At 44.6% G+C, this 17,821-nt stretch overlaps 1 protein-coding gene across 1 annotated transcript; it reads right to left on the bottom strand.

Annotated features, from left to right (window-relative positions):
• Positions 1 to 2,965: 2,965 nt before the first annotated feature.
• LOC115205002 (calcium-binding protein 1-like) lies at positions 2,966 to 16,597 on the bottom strand. Its single transcript, XM_029770570.1, has 8 exons — positions 16,511 to 16,597; positions 15,644 to 15,949; positions 6,717 to 6,914; positions 4,719 to 4,749; positions 4,461 to 4,595; positions 3,907 to 4,016; positions 3,605 to 3,752; positions 2,966 to 3,141 (listed from the first exon to the last, which is right to left on the bottom strand). Exons 1-8 carry the CDS (start codon positions 16,595 to 16,597, stop codon positions 3,116 to 3,118), a joined length of 1,041 nt encoding a protein of 346 aa, XP_029626430.1. The 3' UTR covers positions 2,966 to 3,115.
• Positions 16,598 to 17,821: the final 1,224 nt, after the last annotated feature.

The following is a 17,821-nucleotide window of genomic DNA, read 5'->3' as shown; positions in this document are numbered from 1 at the left end:
TTGCAACCTTTCAGTTTCTAGTCCAATGCGCTAACCACTAGGCTACCTGCCGCCCCTAGTCTTACATTGTGTCTCATTTGATCAAATTATCATCAATAAATGAATTAGTCAAAAACTGTCATATAAATAATTACATTTGAGATAACATATAAACAGCAATAGAAACAACACAGAGTATTTTTTTATTTGAAAAAAACCCCCATCACATTTTACAAACAAGGTTAAACCCTTGAACACACATACAAACAGAGTAAAAACTTTCACTTCTAAAAAAAAATCAACTTTAAAAAGATAAGATATAATAATGACAGCCATGCGTTAGGATTTTGATATGTTACAACCGAACACTGTTCATTCCTATAGCGGAGGTGTATAAAGATGGCGGCCCCCATGCACTTACAGTACCACACGTTCCTCATTTTGCTACATTTGCCCTATTTTACGTTGCTCTCTGTAATTTGTGTTGTATGGTTATGAGCAGAGTATAATATACATGATCTCAATTGTCGCATCAAGACATGGGCAATTTGAAAAAAAGAACAATTGTGCTGATTTATTGATTAATTGAACCATATCACGCGCAGTAGTTAAAAAACTCAGTTGATAAAGTGACGTGTACTCATGGATGCCAAGGAAATCCAGGCTTCCCCAAAACATTTACCAATATATATTTTTTTAACATATTTTTTCTCTCTGTTTCTCATAATTTTCCTTCAATTCGCAAGAGGCTGAATGTATCTCACAAAAGCATCCGAAAGAGTGAAACAGCACCCCTCTTTCTCAGTAGGTGTTGCCCAGCTGATGCGGTCTGGTCAAAAAGAGTATGACATTGTTGCCGCCTGTAGCATTGAACGCCAAAGGGAAGCCAGCAAGCATTTGGCCTCCCTTGATACATGTTTTAAAATAAATTATAACCAATCAGCATTAAGATAAACGAGCTCAACTGTGAATGGTCCTGGTGTACCAAAAAATGATTATAACAGTGATTCTGATCCAACCATAAATTCCTACATTGTGCCCCTGGCCTGATAGGAAGTTCAACATGTAGCTAGATGTAGTAGGCTAATGTTAACTAGCTGGCCTGGCGCATCGTTGCCTATGAAAGGAAGTTAGGCTAGCGAGCAAGAATTTTAGCCAGGTAGCCTAGGACAACAAAAACTAAAAGCGTGTACTGTATGACAGAGTGATAGACCGTTTAGGCAACATGAAAGAGAGGAGGATGTCATTGGCGTTTCTCTACAAGTAGGGTGAGTCTACATGGTTTTTCTACTTACACACACACACACACACACACACACACACACACACACACACACACACACACACACACACACACACACACACACACACACACACACACACACACACACACACACACACACACACACACACACACACACACACACACACACACACACACACACACACACACAAATCAGAGCCACATTATATTTAGGTTACGTTGATTGGACTAAATTGTTTTTGGTATCTTTTAGTTGTCACTGTATTAAACTAAGCAGAGGTGATTTGATGATGTTGAAGTGTAAATGGTGCTGGAATAGTGGAGGCAGCTCCTGTTTTCTTTTCAACTGTGGTTCTAAATTAATAGTTGTTTAGTAGTCCGTAAATGTGGGAAACATTAACTTGCTTGACCTTGCTGTAGGTCATGTAACTGTTTGTTTCATGCAAAATGCTTTGTGGACTTCACCGGCCTTAGGCCTATATTGTCTCGGCCTTAGGCCTATATTATCTCGGCCTTAGGCCTATATTATCTCGGCCTTAGGCCTATATTGTCTCGGCCTTAGGCCTATATTGTCTCGGCCTTAGGCTTATATTGTCTCGGCCTTAGGCTTATATTGTCTCGGCCTTAGGCCTATATTGTCTCGGCCTTAGGCCTATATTGTCTCGGCCTTAGGCTTATATTGTCTCGGCCTTAGGCTTATATTGTCTCGGCTTTAGGCTTATATTGTCTCGGCCTTAGGCCTATATTGTCTCGGCCTTAGGCCTATATTGTCTCGGCCTTAGGCCTATATTGTCTCGGCCTTAGGCCTATATTGTCTCGGCCTTAGGCCTATATTGTCTCGGCCTTAGGCCTATATTGTCTCGGCCTTAGGCTTATATTGTCTCGGCCTTAGGCTTATATTGTCTCGGCCTTAGGCTTATATTGTCTCGGCCTTAGGCCTATATTGTCTCGGCCTTAGGCCTATATTGTCTCGGCCTTAGGCCTATATTGTCTCGGCCTTAGGCCTATATTGTCTCGGCCTTAGGCCTATATTGTCTCGGCCTTAGGCCTATATTGTCTCGGCCTTAGGCCTATATTGTCTCTGCCTTAGGCCTATATTGTCTCGGGCTTAGGCCTATATTGTCTCGGCCTTAGGCCTATATTGTCTCGGCCTTAGGCCTATATTGTCTCGGCCTTAGGCCTATATTGTCTCGGCCTTAGGCCTATATTGTCTCGGCCTTAGGCCTATATTATCTCGGCCTTAGGCCTATATTATCTCGGCCTTAGGCTATATTATCTCGGCCTTAGGCCTATATTATCTCGGCCTTAGGCCTATATTATCTCGGCCTTAGGCCTATATTGTCTCGGCCTTAGGCCTATATTGTCTCGGCCTTAGGCCTATATTGTCTCGGCCTTAGGCTTATATTGTCTCGGCCTTAGGCTTATATTATCTCGGCCTATATATCATGGTGGGAAGGCATATAACTAACAGGTTATAGAGCAACCGACGCAATTATCACAAAGCATAGGCTGTACTACGGCTTGTTTTCCCTGGCTTGGCTTCCCCGGTGATTTTACCCACGCACCACTACCGAGTGGATAGTGCTAAAACAATTACGTAATATCTGAATTCTGTCACCTTTATGCATGTTTGTCACATCTTGAGTTATAAGATTTGTAGAACTACCTTAGGTGTTCACTCAATTTACTGTAAGTGCTGCTTAACAAAAATAACGTCATAAGTGCTGCTTAACAAACATAACTTTATAAGTGCTGCTTAACAAAAATAACATTATAAAATCGATGCTCAGTCATTAGCATGGTGCAAGAATGATCACTACAAATGTAGTGGTCCCTTTTCCAGTTGTTACACAGTGACTCCATCTGTTTATCTCAGCGTGACATCATTCGAACAAATTCTGTGAAAAGAGGGAGAAAGTGACAGAAAGAGAAAAAGGAAAAAGTATTATCGTATACACAAACCAACAAAAAAGCTGAAGCCACTGTTTCTGACAAACATAAATCAGTACTGAAACTTACACACACACACACACACACACACACACACACACACATACACACACACACACACACACAATTCATTTCCATTTCCCTAACTCTAAACCTAATCCTGGCCCTAACTCTTACCATAACCTTAACCCTAATCCAAACACAAACCTAACCCCTAAACAGTTACCCTAATTCTAATCCTAACTCTAATTGTAACCCTAAACCTAGTCCCTAAATTGAAAATAGGTTTTGTCCTCACGGGGAAGTGGGAAATGTCCCCACGAGGGAGGATTTTCCTTGTTTTACTATCCATGTGGGGAAATATGGTTGTTTTAGGTCCCCACAAGGATAGAAGAATCAACCCACACACACCCTCAAAGTTGACCCGTCCATCCCTGTTGAGGTCCACGTCTCGGAGGATCTCATCAATCTCTCTGTTTGTCAGCTGTTCTCCCATCAGTTTCTTCATGGCCTCCCTCAGCTCCATTACACTGATCTGACCATCACCGTTAGTATCAAACTGAGAGAGGGAAAGAGAGAGAAAGAGACAAAGACAAAGAGAGAGAGACAGAGAGACAGAGAGAGGATATAGTGACATTTACTCACATTGAGAGAGAGACAGCAACCATTTCTGTCAGCTTTCAGCCCACACAATCTGAGAGAGAAAGACTGACCTCCTTGAATGCGTCTCTCAGTTCTTTCACTCCGATCATATCTGCTGTCTCTGCCAGCATCTTTGGGCCCATCAGCTCCACAAAGTCCTCAAAGTCTAGTTTGCCCCCACCTACAGACCAGAAAAAACATATATATATATTTTTTTTTTCTCATTTTATTTATTAAACCTTTATTTAACTAGGCAAGTCAGTTAAAAACAATTTCTTATTTACAATGATGGCCTACCCGGGCCAAACCTGGACGACGCTGGGCCAATTGTGCGCCACCCTATGGGACTCCCAATCACAGCCGGATGTGATACAGCCTGGATTCGAACCAGGTACAGTAGTGACACCTCTTGCACTGAGATGCAGTGCCTTAGACCGCTGCGCCACTCGGGAGCCCTCGGGAACACGACTACTATTACTCACAGTTACAATATGGATACGGCTAATGTCTTTCTTTAGTGACTCCGCGCTTCCTGGGTCCATCATTCACTCTAGAGTTTCAGATATTCTATGATTCTGTGGCGTTTCCCCCCCCCGTCCCATGTTGATGATGACGTCAGACTCACAGATGGACTGGCCCAGCTCGATGAGCTCCATCTCTGTGGGCATGTAGCCCATGGTCCTCATGCACTCTCCCAGATCCTTGTAGCTGATGTAGCCATTCTTCTTCTTATCAAACTCCAGAAACGCCTCGCGGAGCTCTGTGCGCGCACACAGGCACAGACATACAAGCGCACACACACAGGGTAAGAAGTGGATAATCTACACTGAAACACGTGTAATGGTCTGATTATGACTATGTCAGATAGAGGGGTGTCATCTACCTTCAATCTCCTCAGGTCGTAGGTCCCTGTCCTGTCGGAGGTAGCAGAGGGACACACATAAGCAGACTGGTAGTTGCATAGGAACACACACACACACACACACACACACACACATTTGTTTTACTATCCTTGTGGGGACCAAACAAAGTGTTCCCATTCAAAATCCTATTTTCCTTAACCTAACCCTAAACTTAACCCCAAAACCCTAACTCCTAACCCTAAACTTAACCCTAATTCTAATCTTTAATGTAACTCTAACCCTAAACTTAACCCCTCAGCCTAAAATAGCCTTTTTCCTTGTGAGGAGGTGAAATCCCACCACCTGTCTGAATTTTCCTGCTCCCCACAAGAATAGTAAAACCAAAAACACGTACGCGCACACACACTCACACATGTACATCGCAAACACACAAGACTTATGACAACAGCACAATCCGTTTACACACGTACCCACGACCGGACAGACGTACACCGCATGCTTTTACGTTGACACAAACACCGCAGTCAAACGCACAGATGAAAATCTAAAGATCGACAAACACAAACGTACAACCACTGATATTCTGAAATGCACAATGAACCTCGATCACAAAGACCATGGGAGCCAATTGGCCAAAGAAAGAAGGAGGATGAGAGGAAAGCAGGGATAGAAAGACAGAAGGTCTGCGGGTTTGGTGTTCCTTGATAAAAGAGAATACTTTTTCAGGCAGGGCAGTACATGTGATTTGCAGCGGGCCAGTAGACACACATTATTAGAAAGAGTAAACCAGGATGCTCTGCAAAGTCAACCTAAATACTATGTCTATCTAGTACATTACGTCTAGAGGATGGAATATATCGGAATCTAAATATATACAGATTACGTTGAAGGAGACATTTTTTTGTATTATGGAACTGGTGAAATACTTTTACGTCAACGTGAATCACCATAGGGAGGGTTGCCCCTGGCAACAGCTGGAGATTAGGAGATTTGGGAGGTTTAGTATGAGTGAGACCCTTGTACACATAATGTGCATTGTCGCCGCAACCACACACACACTGTAGGTCATGCCTGTTCCGGTGTGGTAGGTCGTAATGTTGAGTGCTTTGATGGCAGAGAAATATAGGAAGAGAAAATCCCTGTAGATGTATTTTTCTTTATAGGCTTTACTACAGATGTTCTTCTTGGAATCTCCCTGTATATGATCTACTCTGAGTGTACAAAACATTAGGAACACCAGCTCTTTCCATGACAGAGACTGACCAGGTGAATTCATGTGAAAGCTATGATCCCTTATTGATGTCACTTGTTAAATCCACTTCAATTAGTGTAGATGAAGGGGAGGAGACAGGGTAAAGAATGATTTTTTAAGCCTTGAGACATGGATTGTGTATGTGTGCCATTCAGAGGGTGAATGGGCATGACAAAAGATTTAAGTGCCTTTGAACAGGGTAGGGTAGTAGGTGCCAGGCTCGCCGGTTGAGTGTGTCAAGAACTGCAATGCTGCTGGGTTTTTCACGCTCAACAGTTTACAATGTGTATCAAAAATGGTCCACCACTCAAAGGGCATCCAGCCAACTTGACACAACTGTGGGAAGCATTGGAGTCAACATGGGCCAGCATCCCTGTGGAACGCTTTCGACACCTGGTAGAGTACATGCCCTGACAAATTGACTCCGTTCTGAGGGCAAAAGGGAAGGAAGGTGTTCCTAATGTTTTGTACACTCGGTGTACACAGTGCGCCAACACATCAAGGTTTGGTTTGCCTCCTCTCAGACTATTTTACACTATATCATTTATATAGCAGGTTCGATTGGTTGCCCCATGATGACTATGAAAGTGAAATGACAACTTAATTGTGGAGAGAATATCACGTGGTGAAAATGAAGTGACATAACGATGATGACGTGTGTGTGTGTGTTAGTGGCGTTGTGTGCGTGAATGATTTAGTATGCATTTGTAAGTGTGTACGTGTGCGTGTGATGAGTGTGTCTGTGTTCACTAGTGCGTGTACGTACGATCTGGCTGCTTGCAAAGCCCTGTTTGAGGAAGATGCAGGCGGGGCCCACGATGCTGTGTAACACGGTGCAGTTCTGGACCAGTGCAGACAGGGGCGCCTTAAACTCCTTGTCCTCGCCCGATTCCTTCTCGCCCTCCGACCGTGGCCCCTCCTGGCCCCCTGTTCCACGCTTGTCCCCCCGGGGCTCGACGGCCCCCTTAGAACCAGAATCATGCAGAACTAGTGAACCCAACAGTCGTTGGTTTCACACTCTGTTTCATTCTCTGTCTGCTGGGGTCTGACAGCCAGCTGTCCACAGCACTAGTCCTCAGGGAGATCAGATGTTGCAACAGCACACAGTACAGGAAAGGATTGGCAATCTCTTCTCTTTTAGGAAGTTTAACTCTGCCTGTCTACATGGTAAACCCTGTCAGCCAGTGGCTCATAAGCCTAATAAGTAGAACTCTCTGTCTGTTTACATGGCGGTATGTGTATTGGTTACAAGAAGCCATGCTTCCCCTCTCTCTCTCTCGCTCTCTGTCCCAGTCCCTGTCCCTGTCTCTCTTCCTCTCTCTCTCTCTCGCTCTCTGTCCCAGTCCCTGTCCCTGTCCCTGTCTCTCTTCCTCTCTCTCTCGCTCTGTTTTTCGAGGCTCAGTCTTGGCTCAGTGTTGGATTGGGGTGTTCATTCTGCTAAGTGTTCAGGCCACAGACACTCAGGTCACCTCAGGGACTTAGCACAATGTTACATAACACACTTACAGAGTACGTCTAGTCAACAATTACTCTACACGTAACGTGAGTATTAAGTTGATAAAACCAGATACCATTGATCTGGTTCCGGGGCCTGCCCTTTCAGGAAACACAAGTATAAAGAACTCCTCATTCTTGGAGACAATCAAAGAAAGGTCTCCATTGTACAATACCGCCAATGCAGAAACATTATGCAGATAGAGGAAGCATCATAGGTTGTCTCTGCTGGAGTTGTTCAGAAGAATTACGTTATATTGTTTCAGATCAATGTTGTGACAATCCTTTAGATCAATAGCAAAGTCGTTTAGAAACACACAGGACCTGTTCTAAATTGAGAACAAATACAGAGCAACTACATTTAGTCAATATCTTCATGATACTCCATGCATGAACACATAGGCAAGGAAATAGCAAGCAAGCGAGCAAAAGCTTCTCTCGTCCCATATCTTTGGAAAAGCGAAAGCAAATGGAATTGCTCTTACCTTTTTCATTTTGTTTTTCATGGATGGCTTGGTACAATTCCCCATCCCCTATCCTCGAAGTGAAGTAACACTCTCTCGTCCCTCTCTCGTCCCTCTCTCGTCCCTCTCTCGTCCCTCCCTCTCGCTTCTCTTTTTCTTCTTACTCTATTTTCTGTCTTTCTCTCTCGCTCCACCCCCGTCTGTGGAGTTTTAAAGGTCCCGCCCAACGTTGGAGTTCTGAGGTGGAGTCCAGGACATCCTATCACCCATCGTGGTCTGAAGAGTGATGTTCATATCAGAGATGAAACTCCTGATGTGTTTTTTTTTTTACTAGGGTTGCCTGTAAACAAACATAAACCTAGCCCACTTCTATGTCTGTACAGAAAAGAGCTGCATGACATTTTGTCCATGTGTGCATTACTCTGTCTCTCTCTCTCCTACCCTCAATTTTACCCCGTCTTTTAATCCCTTATCTATCTCTCTCTCTCTCTCTCTCTCTCTCTCTCTCTCTCTCTCTCTCTCTCTCCCCTCTGTCTTTCCCCCTATCTCTCCCCCTCTCTCTCCCTGGAGCAAGGCTTGTTATACCATTGAAATGACTACATATACGTAGGGTGATGAGAGGCAGACGGAGAGAGAGAGAGGGAGAGAGAGAGAGAATTAGAGGAGGCAAACGCAAAGGATTTAATCCCTTTCCCTGCATTTCAGATTAAAGGGAGAGATGGAGGGGTAAGAAGAGAAACGGATAGAGTAAGGAGATTGAGGGGAAGAAGAAATTGAGTCCAGGGGTGGCGTGAGGGGTGATGCAAGATGAAAGGAGATGTTGAGAAGGTAAAGTGGAGGAGTGATGGAGAGACAAGGACGGACATTTCTCCAAGTGACAAGGAAAGAGGAAATGAAACTGGTCAAGGGATAAAAAGCAATGAGAAAGCCATAAGAGAACAAAACAGAGAGAAAGCAAAAGAAAGAGAAAATGAACAAGGAAGAAAAGAGCCAAGAGTGAAACAGATGTTCAAACAGCCTGGAAGCTGTGGTCTTGGGATACCATTGGATGTGTGTGTGCGTGTGTTAGAATTACACACACACCTTTAACTGCGTGTGTGTGTGTGTGTTAACCGTATCCAAACAAAGTACACGCATCACAGTAGACTGTTCTGATTGGTCTGTTTTAGCATTGATAAAGGCTTCAGAGGCTATCATTGGATGTCAAATGTAATATTCTCTCTGATTGGTGCACGATAACAACATTACCGAGGCTCTAATGCTCTTAAACATGGACACCAGCCATAATATCAGACACTCCAGGACAAGACCTCAACTGGGTTTCTGTGCCACAACACTGACTCACATGACTAAATACATACTATGATGAGAGAGAGAGAGAGAGAGAGAGAGAGAGAGAGAGAGAGACCTATAGGATTTCTGTGTTGTCAACCAGGGCAGATGTTAACATACTGTAGCTTGACTTTGTACATCTTAAAACAAATGCATACCGTTCTATGCCATTGTCCTTCTGATGAACCTCAGGTTTGGGGTAGAAGGCTAAGGCAAGGGTCCATAGACGCTGGTGTAAGGTCAGATTTGTGTTTCACCCCCATATGGTTAAGCTTAGGACTGGCAAAAAGTAAGCCAGATCTATGCCCATTGGTGCTTAGCGGGACCCAACCACTATCCAGAGAGTTCCATACCCTCAGAGGTCAACAGGTCCCCCGTGTGGCTCAGTTGGTAGAGCATGGTGTTTGCAACGCCAGGGTTGTGGGTTCGATTTCCATGGGGGACCAGTATGGGGAGAAAAAAAAATGTATGAAATGTATGCATTCACTAATGTAAGTCGCTCTGGATAAGAGCATCTGCTAAATGACTAAAATGTAAATGTAACAGAGGGGTGAACTCTAGGATAGGCCTGGTCCTCCAGCTGGGACTTGGTATGACACACAGCTGTGAACTAAATACTTTGGCAATTTACAGGCTATTTGGTAATGTGTGCATGTGTTTTACAACATTCCGTGAACACTCGAAGACGAGGATTATCCGATTGTAACTTGGCTTCAAATTCTGCCAAATATTCATTCAATATTTGGTTATACAGTACTGAATATTGGTAATGTTCCTTTCTACTCCCTATGACCCCCCCCCCCTCTCTCTCACTCTCCCACGGCCACACAAACCCGGAAGTATGGTGATAGTAGTAGATAAGAAGTCAGAGAGCTAAGATTGACTGAGTGACAGATGTCTGTTTTACGAGATCAACTGACCACTGTTCCTCTATACTTTTGGGGACAGATTTGGGCTTAGACCAAATGAACATTTTGGATAAATCCTCAGCATGTACGAGTGTCTAACTCTAACAAGTATAGGACTAGTATTTTTTTTGTTTTTGCTTTTTTCGCTGCCACGCTAACTCTAATTACAATTGAATGTACCAATCAATCAATCAATTACATTAATCAATCAATCAAATGTATTTCTACGTGAGCAGTGATAGGGTGCCTTGTCAGGGGCATATTGAGGTCAGTTCTACGCTGCAGTGTCAATGTATTACCACTAGAGGGCAGCTTCTGTCCAAAATATTGTAGAGTACTTATCCCTTAAGTATTTGGCAGAATTTAAAGCCAAATTAAAGCTGGTAATCCCCTCATCTTTAAGTGTTCATGGAATATATCCTGCTAAGAATGCTATTTATATAACACACACACACACACAAACCACATCAAAGATTATGCCAATATGGTGCTTCATTAAAACTCTTAGCCGGCCTAGTTAGTAAACAACATTTGGTCCCAGTTCAAGTGATGAGTCTCTCTGATTGGACAGAGGCCAGCGGTGGCAGAAGGACCAGTAACTGCATCTATCTCCTAGACATGATAGAGTTATTGCCTAAGAGGTTGGGTCTAGTACTGAGGGTTAATCAGGTCTAGACCCAGGGCTTAACCCCAGGATTACTGTTATTCATTATTCACTGTGTATTATTCCTCGTGTCACTATTTCTATTTTCATTCTATTTTTTGATCTTTCACTCTGCATTGTTGGGAAAGAACCTGTAAGTAACCATTTCACTGTTAGTCTACACCTGTTGTTTACAAAGCATGTGACAAATCAAATTGGATTTGGGGACTAGTCCCTGATACAACCAATGCCCAAGACTGATTATCTTTCTAATAGTTATTTAAGTATTGATAATGTCAATTAATCATGTGACTGTTGGGGCTTCTGGTTCTGTGTGTTCTCAACATGATCTGATCTCTATCAGGTATCACACACACACACACACACACACACACACACACACACACACACACACACACACACACACACATATTGTGACAGACTCAGGTAGACATGCGTCATGCAACATTACTCTAATCCTTGACTGGAAGTAAGACTCTGGTCACTATGGCGATATGCGTGTAGGAGCCGGTAATTATGTTGAGCTATTGTGTTCTGATCAGGTCTTAGATACTGATACTAGTATCCAGTAACTCAACCTGTCTATCAGAAACGGAGAAAGAGAAAGAGTAGAAGAGGGAGTGAATGATGGAGAGGGAGTGAAAGATGGAGAGGGAGTGAAAGACGGAGAGGGAGGATGGAGAGGGAGTGAAAGACGGAGAGGGAGGATGGAGAGGGAGTGAAAGATGGAGAGGGAGTGAAAGACTGAGAGGGAGGATGGAGAGGGAGTGAAAGACGAAGAGGGAGGATGGAGAGGGAGTGAAAGAGGGAGGATGGAGAGGGAGTGAAAGATGGAGAGGGAGGATGGAGAGGGAGTGAAAGATGGAGAGGGAGGATGGAGAGGGAGTGAAAGACAGAAGAAGGATGGAGAGGGAGTGAAAGACGAAGAGGGAGGATGGAGAGGGAGTGAAAGACAGAGAGGGAGGATGGAGAGGGAGTGAAAGATGGAGAGGGAGGATGGAGAGGGAGTGAAAGATGGAGAGGGAGGATGGAGAGGGAGTGAAAGACAGAAGAAGGATGGAGAGGGAGTGAAAGACGAAGAGGGAGGATGGAGAGGGAGTGAAAGACAGAGAGGGAGGATGGAGAGGGAGTGAAAGAGGGAGGATGGAGAGGGAGTGAATGATGGAGAGGGAGGATGGAGAGGGAGTGAAAGATGGAGAGGGAGTGAAAGACTGAGGGAGGAAGAGAGGGACTGAAAGATGGAGAGGGAGGATGGAGAGGGAGTGAAAGACGGAGAGGGAGGATGGAGAGGGAGTGAAAGATGGAGAGGGAGTGAAAGACTGAGAGGGAGGATGGAGAGGGAGTGAAAGACGAAGAGGGAGGATGGAGAGGGAGTGAAAGATGGAGAGGGAGTGAAAGACGGAGAGGGAGGATGGAGAGGGAGCGAAAGACGGAGAAAGATACAAAATGAAAGGTACAGTAGAAAGCAGTGGAGGCTGGTGGGAGGAGCTATAAGAGGACAGGCTCGTTGTGGCTGTAATGGGATAAATGGACCGGTATCAAACACGTCAAACAAATGGAAACCACATGTTTGACTTCGTTCCATTCATTCTATTCCAGCCATTACAACGAGCCCATCCTATTTGATCCCCTGCTGATTTTGTACGTTTGCCCACTGACAAAGTAATGATCGGTCTATAATTTTAATGGTAGGTTTATTTGAACAGTGAGAGACAGAATAACAACAAAACAATCCAGAAAAACGCATGTCAAAAATGTTATAAATTGATTTGCATTTTAATGAGGGAAATAAGTATTTGACCCCTCTGCAAAACATGACTTAGTACTTGGTGGCAAAACCCTTGTTGGCAATCACAGAGGTCAGATGTTTCTTGTAGTTGGCCACCAGGTTTGCACACATCTCAGGAGGGATTTTGTCCCACTCCTCTTTGCAGATCTTCTCCAAGTCATTAAGGTTTCGAGGCTGACGTTTGGCAACTCGAACCTTCAGCTCCCTCCACAGATTTTCTATGGGATTAAGGTCTGGAGACAGGCTAGGCCACTCCAGGACCTTAATGTGCTTCTTCTTGAGTCACTCCTTTGTTGCCTTGGCCGTGTGTTTTGGGTCATTGTCACGCTGGAATACCCATCCACGACCCATTTTCAATGCCCTGGCTGAGGGAAGGAGGTTCTCACCCAAGATTTGACGGTACATGGCCCCGTCCATCGTCCCTTTGATGCGGTGAAGTTGTCCTGTCCCCTTAGCAGAAAAACACCCCCAAAGCATAATGTTTCCACCTCCATGTTTGACGGTGGGGATGGTGTTCTTGGGGTCATAGGCAGCATTCCTCCTCCTCCAAACACGGCGAGTTGAGTTGATGCCAAAGAGCTCCATTTTGGTCTCATCTGACCACAACACTTTCACCCAGTTGTCCCCTGAATCATTCAGATGTTCATTGGCAAACTTCAGACGGGCATGTATATGTATTCTTGAGCAGGGGGACCTTGCGGGCGCTGCAGGATTTCAGTCCTTCACGGCGTAGTGTGTTACCAATGGTTTTCTTGGTGACTATGGTCCCAGCTGCCTTGAGATCATTGACAAGATCCTCCCATGTAGTTCTGGGCTGATTCCTCACCGTTCTCATGATCATTGCAACTCCACGAGGTGAGATCTTGCATGGAGCCCCAGGCCGAGGGAGATTGACAGTTCTTTTGTGTTTCTTCCATTTGCGAATAATCGCACCAACTGTTGTCACCTTCTCACCAAGCTGCTTGGCGATGGTCTTGTAGCCCATTCCAGCCTTGTGTAGGTCTACAATCTTGTCCCTGACATCCTTGGAGAGCTCTTTGGTCTTGGCAATGGTGGAGAGTTTGGAATCTGATTGATTGATTCACTTCTGTGGACAGGTGTCTTTTATACAGGTAACAAGCGGAGATTAGGAGCACTTCCTTTAAGAGTGTGCTCCTAATCTCAGCTCGTTACCTGTATAAAAGATACCTGGGAGCCAGAAATCTTTCTGATTGAGAGGGGGTCAAATACTTATTTCCCTCATTAAAATGCAAATTAATTTATAACATTTTTGACATGCGTTTGTCTGGATTTTTTGTTGTTATTCTGTCTCTCACTGTTCAAATAAACCTACCATTAAAATTATAGACTGATCATTTCTTTGTCAGTGGGCAAACGTACAAAATCAGCAGGGGATCAAATACTTTTTTCCCTCACTGTATGTAGGTGTGGAAGAATATGCAAGCACCAATCTGTTCTCACATGTTCTCAATTCTTAGTGTGCTGTCGGTAAATGGATGACAAATGGATTATATTTGTGGCTGGGCGATCACTCTACACGGCTCTCACACAAATATCCCCAGAATACTGGACATTTATAGATTTTGTCCGTTCGAGCACCACATGAGCCTCTCCTCTCCTCTCCTCTCCTCTCCTCTCCTCTCCTCTCCTCTCCTCTCCTCTCCTCTCCTCTCCTCCACCCTTCGGCTTCTCTCCCTCTCTCAAACTCTCACCATATTGCTTCACTGCTACTACCATTGACCTCTTTACCATTTTCCATTTCCATTGATTTCCTAGCTCTCTTTATCTTTCCTAGCTCTCTTTATCTTTCCTAGGTCTCTTTATCTTTCCTAGCTCTCTTTATCTTTCCTAACTCTCTTTATCTTTCCTAACTCTCTTTATCTTTCCTAGCTCTCTTTATCTTTCCTAGGTCTCTTTATCTTTCCTAACTCTCTTTATCTTTCCTAGCTCTCTTTATCTTTCCTAACTCTCTTTATCTTTCCTAACTCTCTTTATCTTTCCTAGCTCTCTTTATCTTTCCTAACTCTCTTTATCTTTCCTAGCTCTCTTTATCTTTCCTAACTCTCTTTATCTTTCCAACAGAATCAATCTCTTTTCTTCAACAAAATCAATGAGTTGACCTATCATGGTGTATGAGTCTTTACTTTTAGGTGTGAGTCATTGTCTGTGATGTTTCAGACTACAGGAAGTCTGCAGTAACTCAGTAAGTCAGAACCAGTGCCGAGGAGAGAGCAGGCCAGGATGTGGCAGGCAGGGCAGGGCAGGAAGGGCAGGGCTGGCAAGGCAGGGACGGCAGGCAGGGCAGGGCAGGAAGGGCAGGGCTGGCACGGCGGGGCAGGGAAGGGCAGACAGGGAGGAAGAACTGGAGCCCTGAGGACAAACCTACGGTTCTCCTTCCCCCAAGACTCTGAAGCCATGGGCAGATGTTGGGATGTTGTGTTGTACAGTGTGTCGTGTCGTGCTTTTATCGTGTGGGTGGGTGGTGCTAGCCGCTGATACAGTGGGTGGGGATGAGAACTGTTTGGTGTTCATAAGTCCTGGGGCGTAACATGATATCTGTTACGGATTACACTTTCATAATGTAGCGGATGGCAACGAAGGAGCTTATATCCTCATGCTGCTACCACATGAACCCTGAACACATAGGTAAACAACACAACTCTGTTAGCATTAAGGCTAACATTAGATCAAGGTCCAGTCTGACTATTAGCATGAGCGCTAAACAAAATACACACTATAAACTGTCCAGTTAGTGTGGCTTAGGTCAGAAAATACCATGGGACATAGGATATAGCATAAGCAGCTACCGTTGAGTATTGGGGCAGTGTCAGCGTTTATATTTGGAGCAGGGGGGCTTAGAATTTCAATTGGGACCTGGGTAGATTTCAATCATGCCTTGATGGATGGGCATGGATGGACACACACACACACACACTCACTCACTCACTCACTCACTCACTCACTCACTCACACACTCACACACTCACACAATCACACACTCACGGCTAAAGCAGGTCTATCCCAGGTCATCCTGGTTCTTACCGGTCCGAAAGCTGGGTCCATTATAGGCAGCAGGTCTATCGGCTCCTTCTCTTGCTGCTTCTGGCCACCCGTCTTCATCATATCTGCCAGCTTGTCCTCCACATCCAGATCCTCCTCTTCGTCCCCTGTACCCCTCTCTTTGTCTCTCGCTGTCACGGGGAAGGGGGTGGGGTTCTGGCTGTACCTCCTACCATGAGGGGGCTTGACTCCAGCCGCTGAGACCTCGGAGACTCCACTCTGCTCACTGGACTGCCTCCTCTGCTTATTCTGCTGTTTCTGGACCTTCTTACTGATCGCTGCTTTTACCTGCGTGGGGAAAGTACAGGGTGAAAGATTCGTTAGAGCCACATTGATACTGATAGTCAGGAGCGGAGTCAAATTCCATACTAAAGTTTCATAAAAACTATTCAACTGATCAGATGGTATTTCACATTGAATAATGAATACATTCGTGTCTGAGGTGAAATTCACGGGTTAAATTCTCCCCAAAATGATTTCGTCCCATAACCTCTGACGAAACCCTTAAGATTCCCTGGTTTCATATTCCTGAAACAAAGTCCCTACCCTCGCCCCATTATATATCAGTCCTCCCCTCTTCTTACCCTCAACACCCCCTAATACACAGCAGTGAGCCACACACACACACACACACACACACACACACACACACACACACACACACACACACACACACACACACACACAATCATTAAAACAAAAAGACGTTAAAACATCTACGTTTGTTTATTAGAGGTAGAGAGAAATGACACAGCATAATTAATATCAGCCACATTCTAAAAACATTGTGTAATTAACTGTAAATGAAGCATTCACATGAAAACAAACACACACACAAACTACACACACCTGTTTTGCAGTTTTCTCCTGCGGTGTGCTCATCCCTTCTGTAACGCCTCCTCCGGCGGACGAATCCTTCTGAATGATCATGAACATCTCGCTGTCGTTTGCTTACGCGCTCACTCTCTTGCTCCCCCTCCCTCCCTCCCTTTATCTATCTATCTATCTATCTATCTATCTATCTATCTATCTATCTATCTATTTCTCTCTCTCTCTCCTCTCTAGTTTTCCTAGTGGATTTATTTTAGAGATACCTCAAACTGACTTGATTAGTTCTATATTTACTAGTTTTAATTCCTGCCTTGACTTGCTTTCTTATCCATCCAATGCTATAGACCTCTCTCCAAAGTTTAAAATCAGAAAAAATTGCTAACTTTTTCTAAATAAAATCGCCCACCATTTTACTTCGATTTCCCTCTCCTACTCTCTTCCCCTTTTCCCCCGGTCTCCATCTATCCCCCTGTTCAGTGGATGTTAGCGCGTGGCTCTCTCCATCTCTTGTCCTGTGTCCAGGTGAGTGGGTTTTATCATCAGGTGTCCTGTAGCTCAGGGATTGAGTTCCTGCACCTCTGCCCTTCTCGCTGTCTCTGAGTCCCTCAGGTGTCACAGTATCTCTCGCTGTCTCTCTACCTACCAATCTCTCCATCACTCCCCCCAACCTGTCCCTATTTTCACCTCTCTCTCTCTCTCTCTCTCTCTCTCACACACACACTCTCTCTCTTTCCCATTTTTACATTCTCTCTATCATGTTGCCTGTCTGTTTCCTGTTTTGTGTAGTGATATGTTGTCTACCCAGGTTGACATGTGTTTAACCTACTCACTTCCTCCATCCTCTCTCTGTCCTTTTTCTTGCCTCCATCCCTCTCTGTTGTGACCCTCTGTGTCTCGCCCTGACAATAATCCTCTGCGCTTACTCTCTCTCCCCCTTTTTTCTGTCGCTCAATCTGTCCCCAATCCTCTGCCCCGTCATATTCCAGGCCTTTGTTGGAACGCAAATTGGATTCTCGGTGAGGTGTTCAGGTCAGCCTTTCATTTGCTAAGGGAGGAGGAGGAAAGGGGGGCTGCGTACAGATTCAAAGAATGATTTGCTGCATAGGAGTTAGTGACATCACCATCAAAATGAACATGCATGCATGAATAAATACATCATGTAGGCATGACTAAACACACACACACACGCACACACACACACACACACATCCTGCCTACTGAGGGTATAGTGTTTCAAAACACACACACACACAGCTTGCCTCCGTTTCATGTGTAGACACTAAAGTGTAACTATAAGCTCGTCCTTATACGGACATGTGTGACGGCTCC

The sequence above is a fragment of the Salmo trutta genome, chromosome 13 (assembly GCF_901001165.1).
Source record: "Salmo trutta chromosome 13, fSalTru1.1, whole genome shotgun sequence".
In the NCBI taxonomy this organism is placed as follows: Eukaryota; Metazoa; Chordata; class Actinopteri; order Salmoniformes; family Salmonidae; genus Salmo; species Salmo trutta.
This window is presented reverse-complemented; position numbering and strand designations above follow the sequence as displayed.

What these genes read in the sequence shown, in the direction of transcription:
- LOC115205002 (XM_029770570.1), bottom strand. Translation starts at nt 16,597, where the DNA reads ATGTTCATGATCATTCAGAAGGATTCGTCCGCCGGAGGAGGCGTTACA. An exon ending in ACGACCTGAGGAGATTGAAG is followed by an intron (nt 4,596 to 4,718) that starts GTAGATGACACC and finishes GTGCGCGCACAG; the next exon opens with AGCTCCGCGAGGCGTTTCTG. An exon ending in TGAGAGACGCATTCAAGGAG is followed by an intron (nt 3,753 to 3,906) that starts GTCAGTCTTTCT and finishes TCCCTCTCTCAG; the next exon opens with TTTGATACTAACGGTGATGG.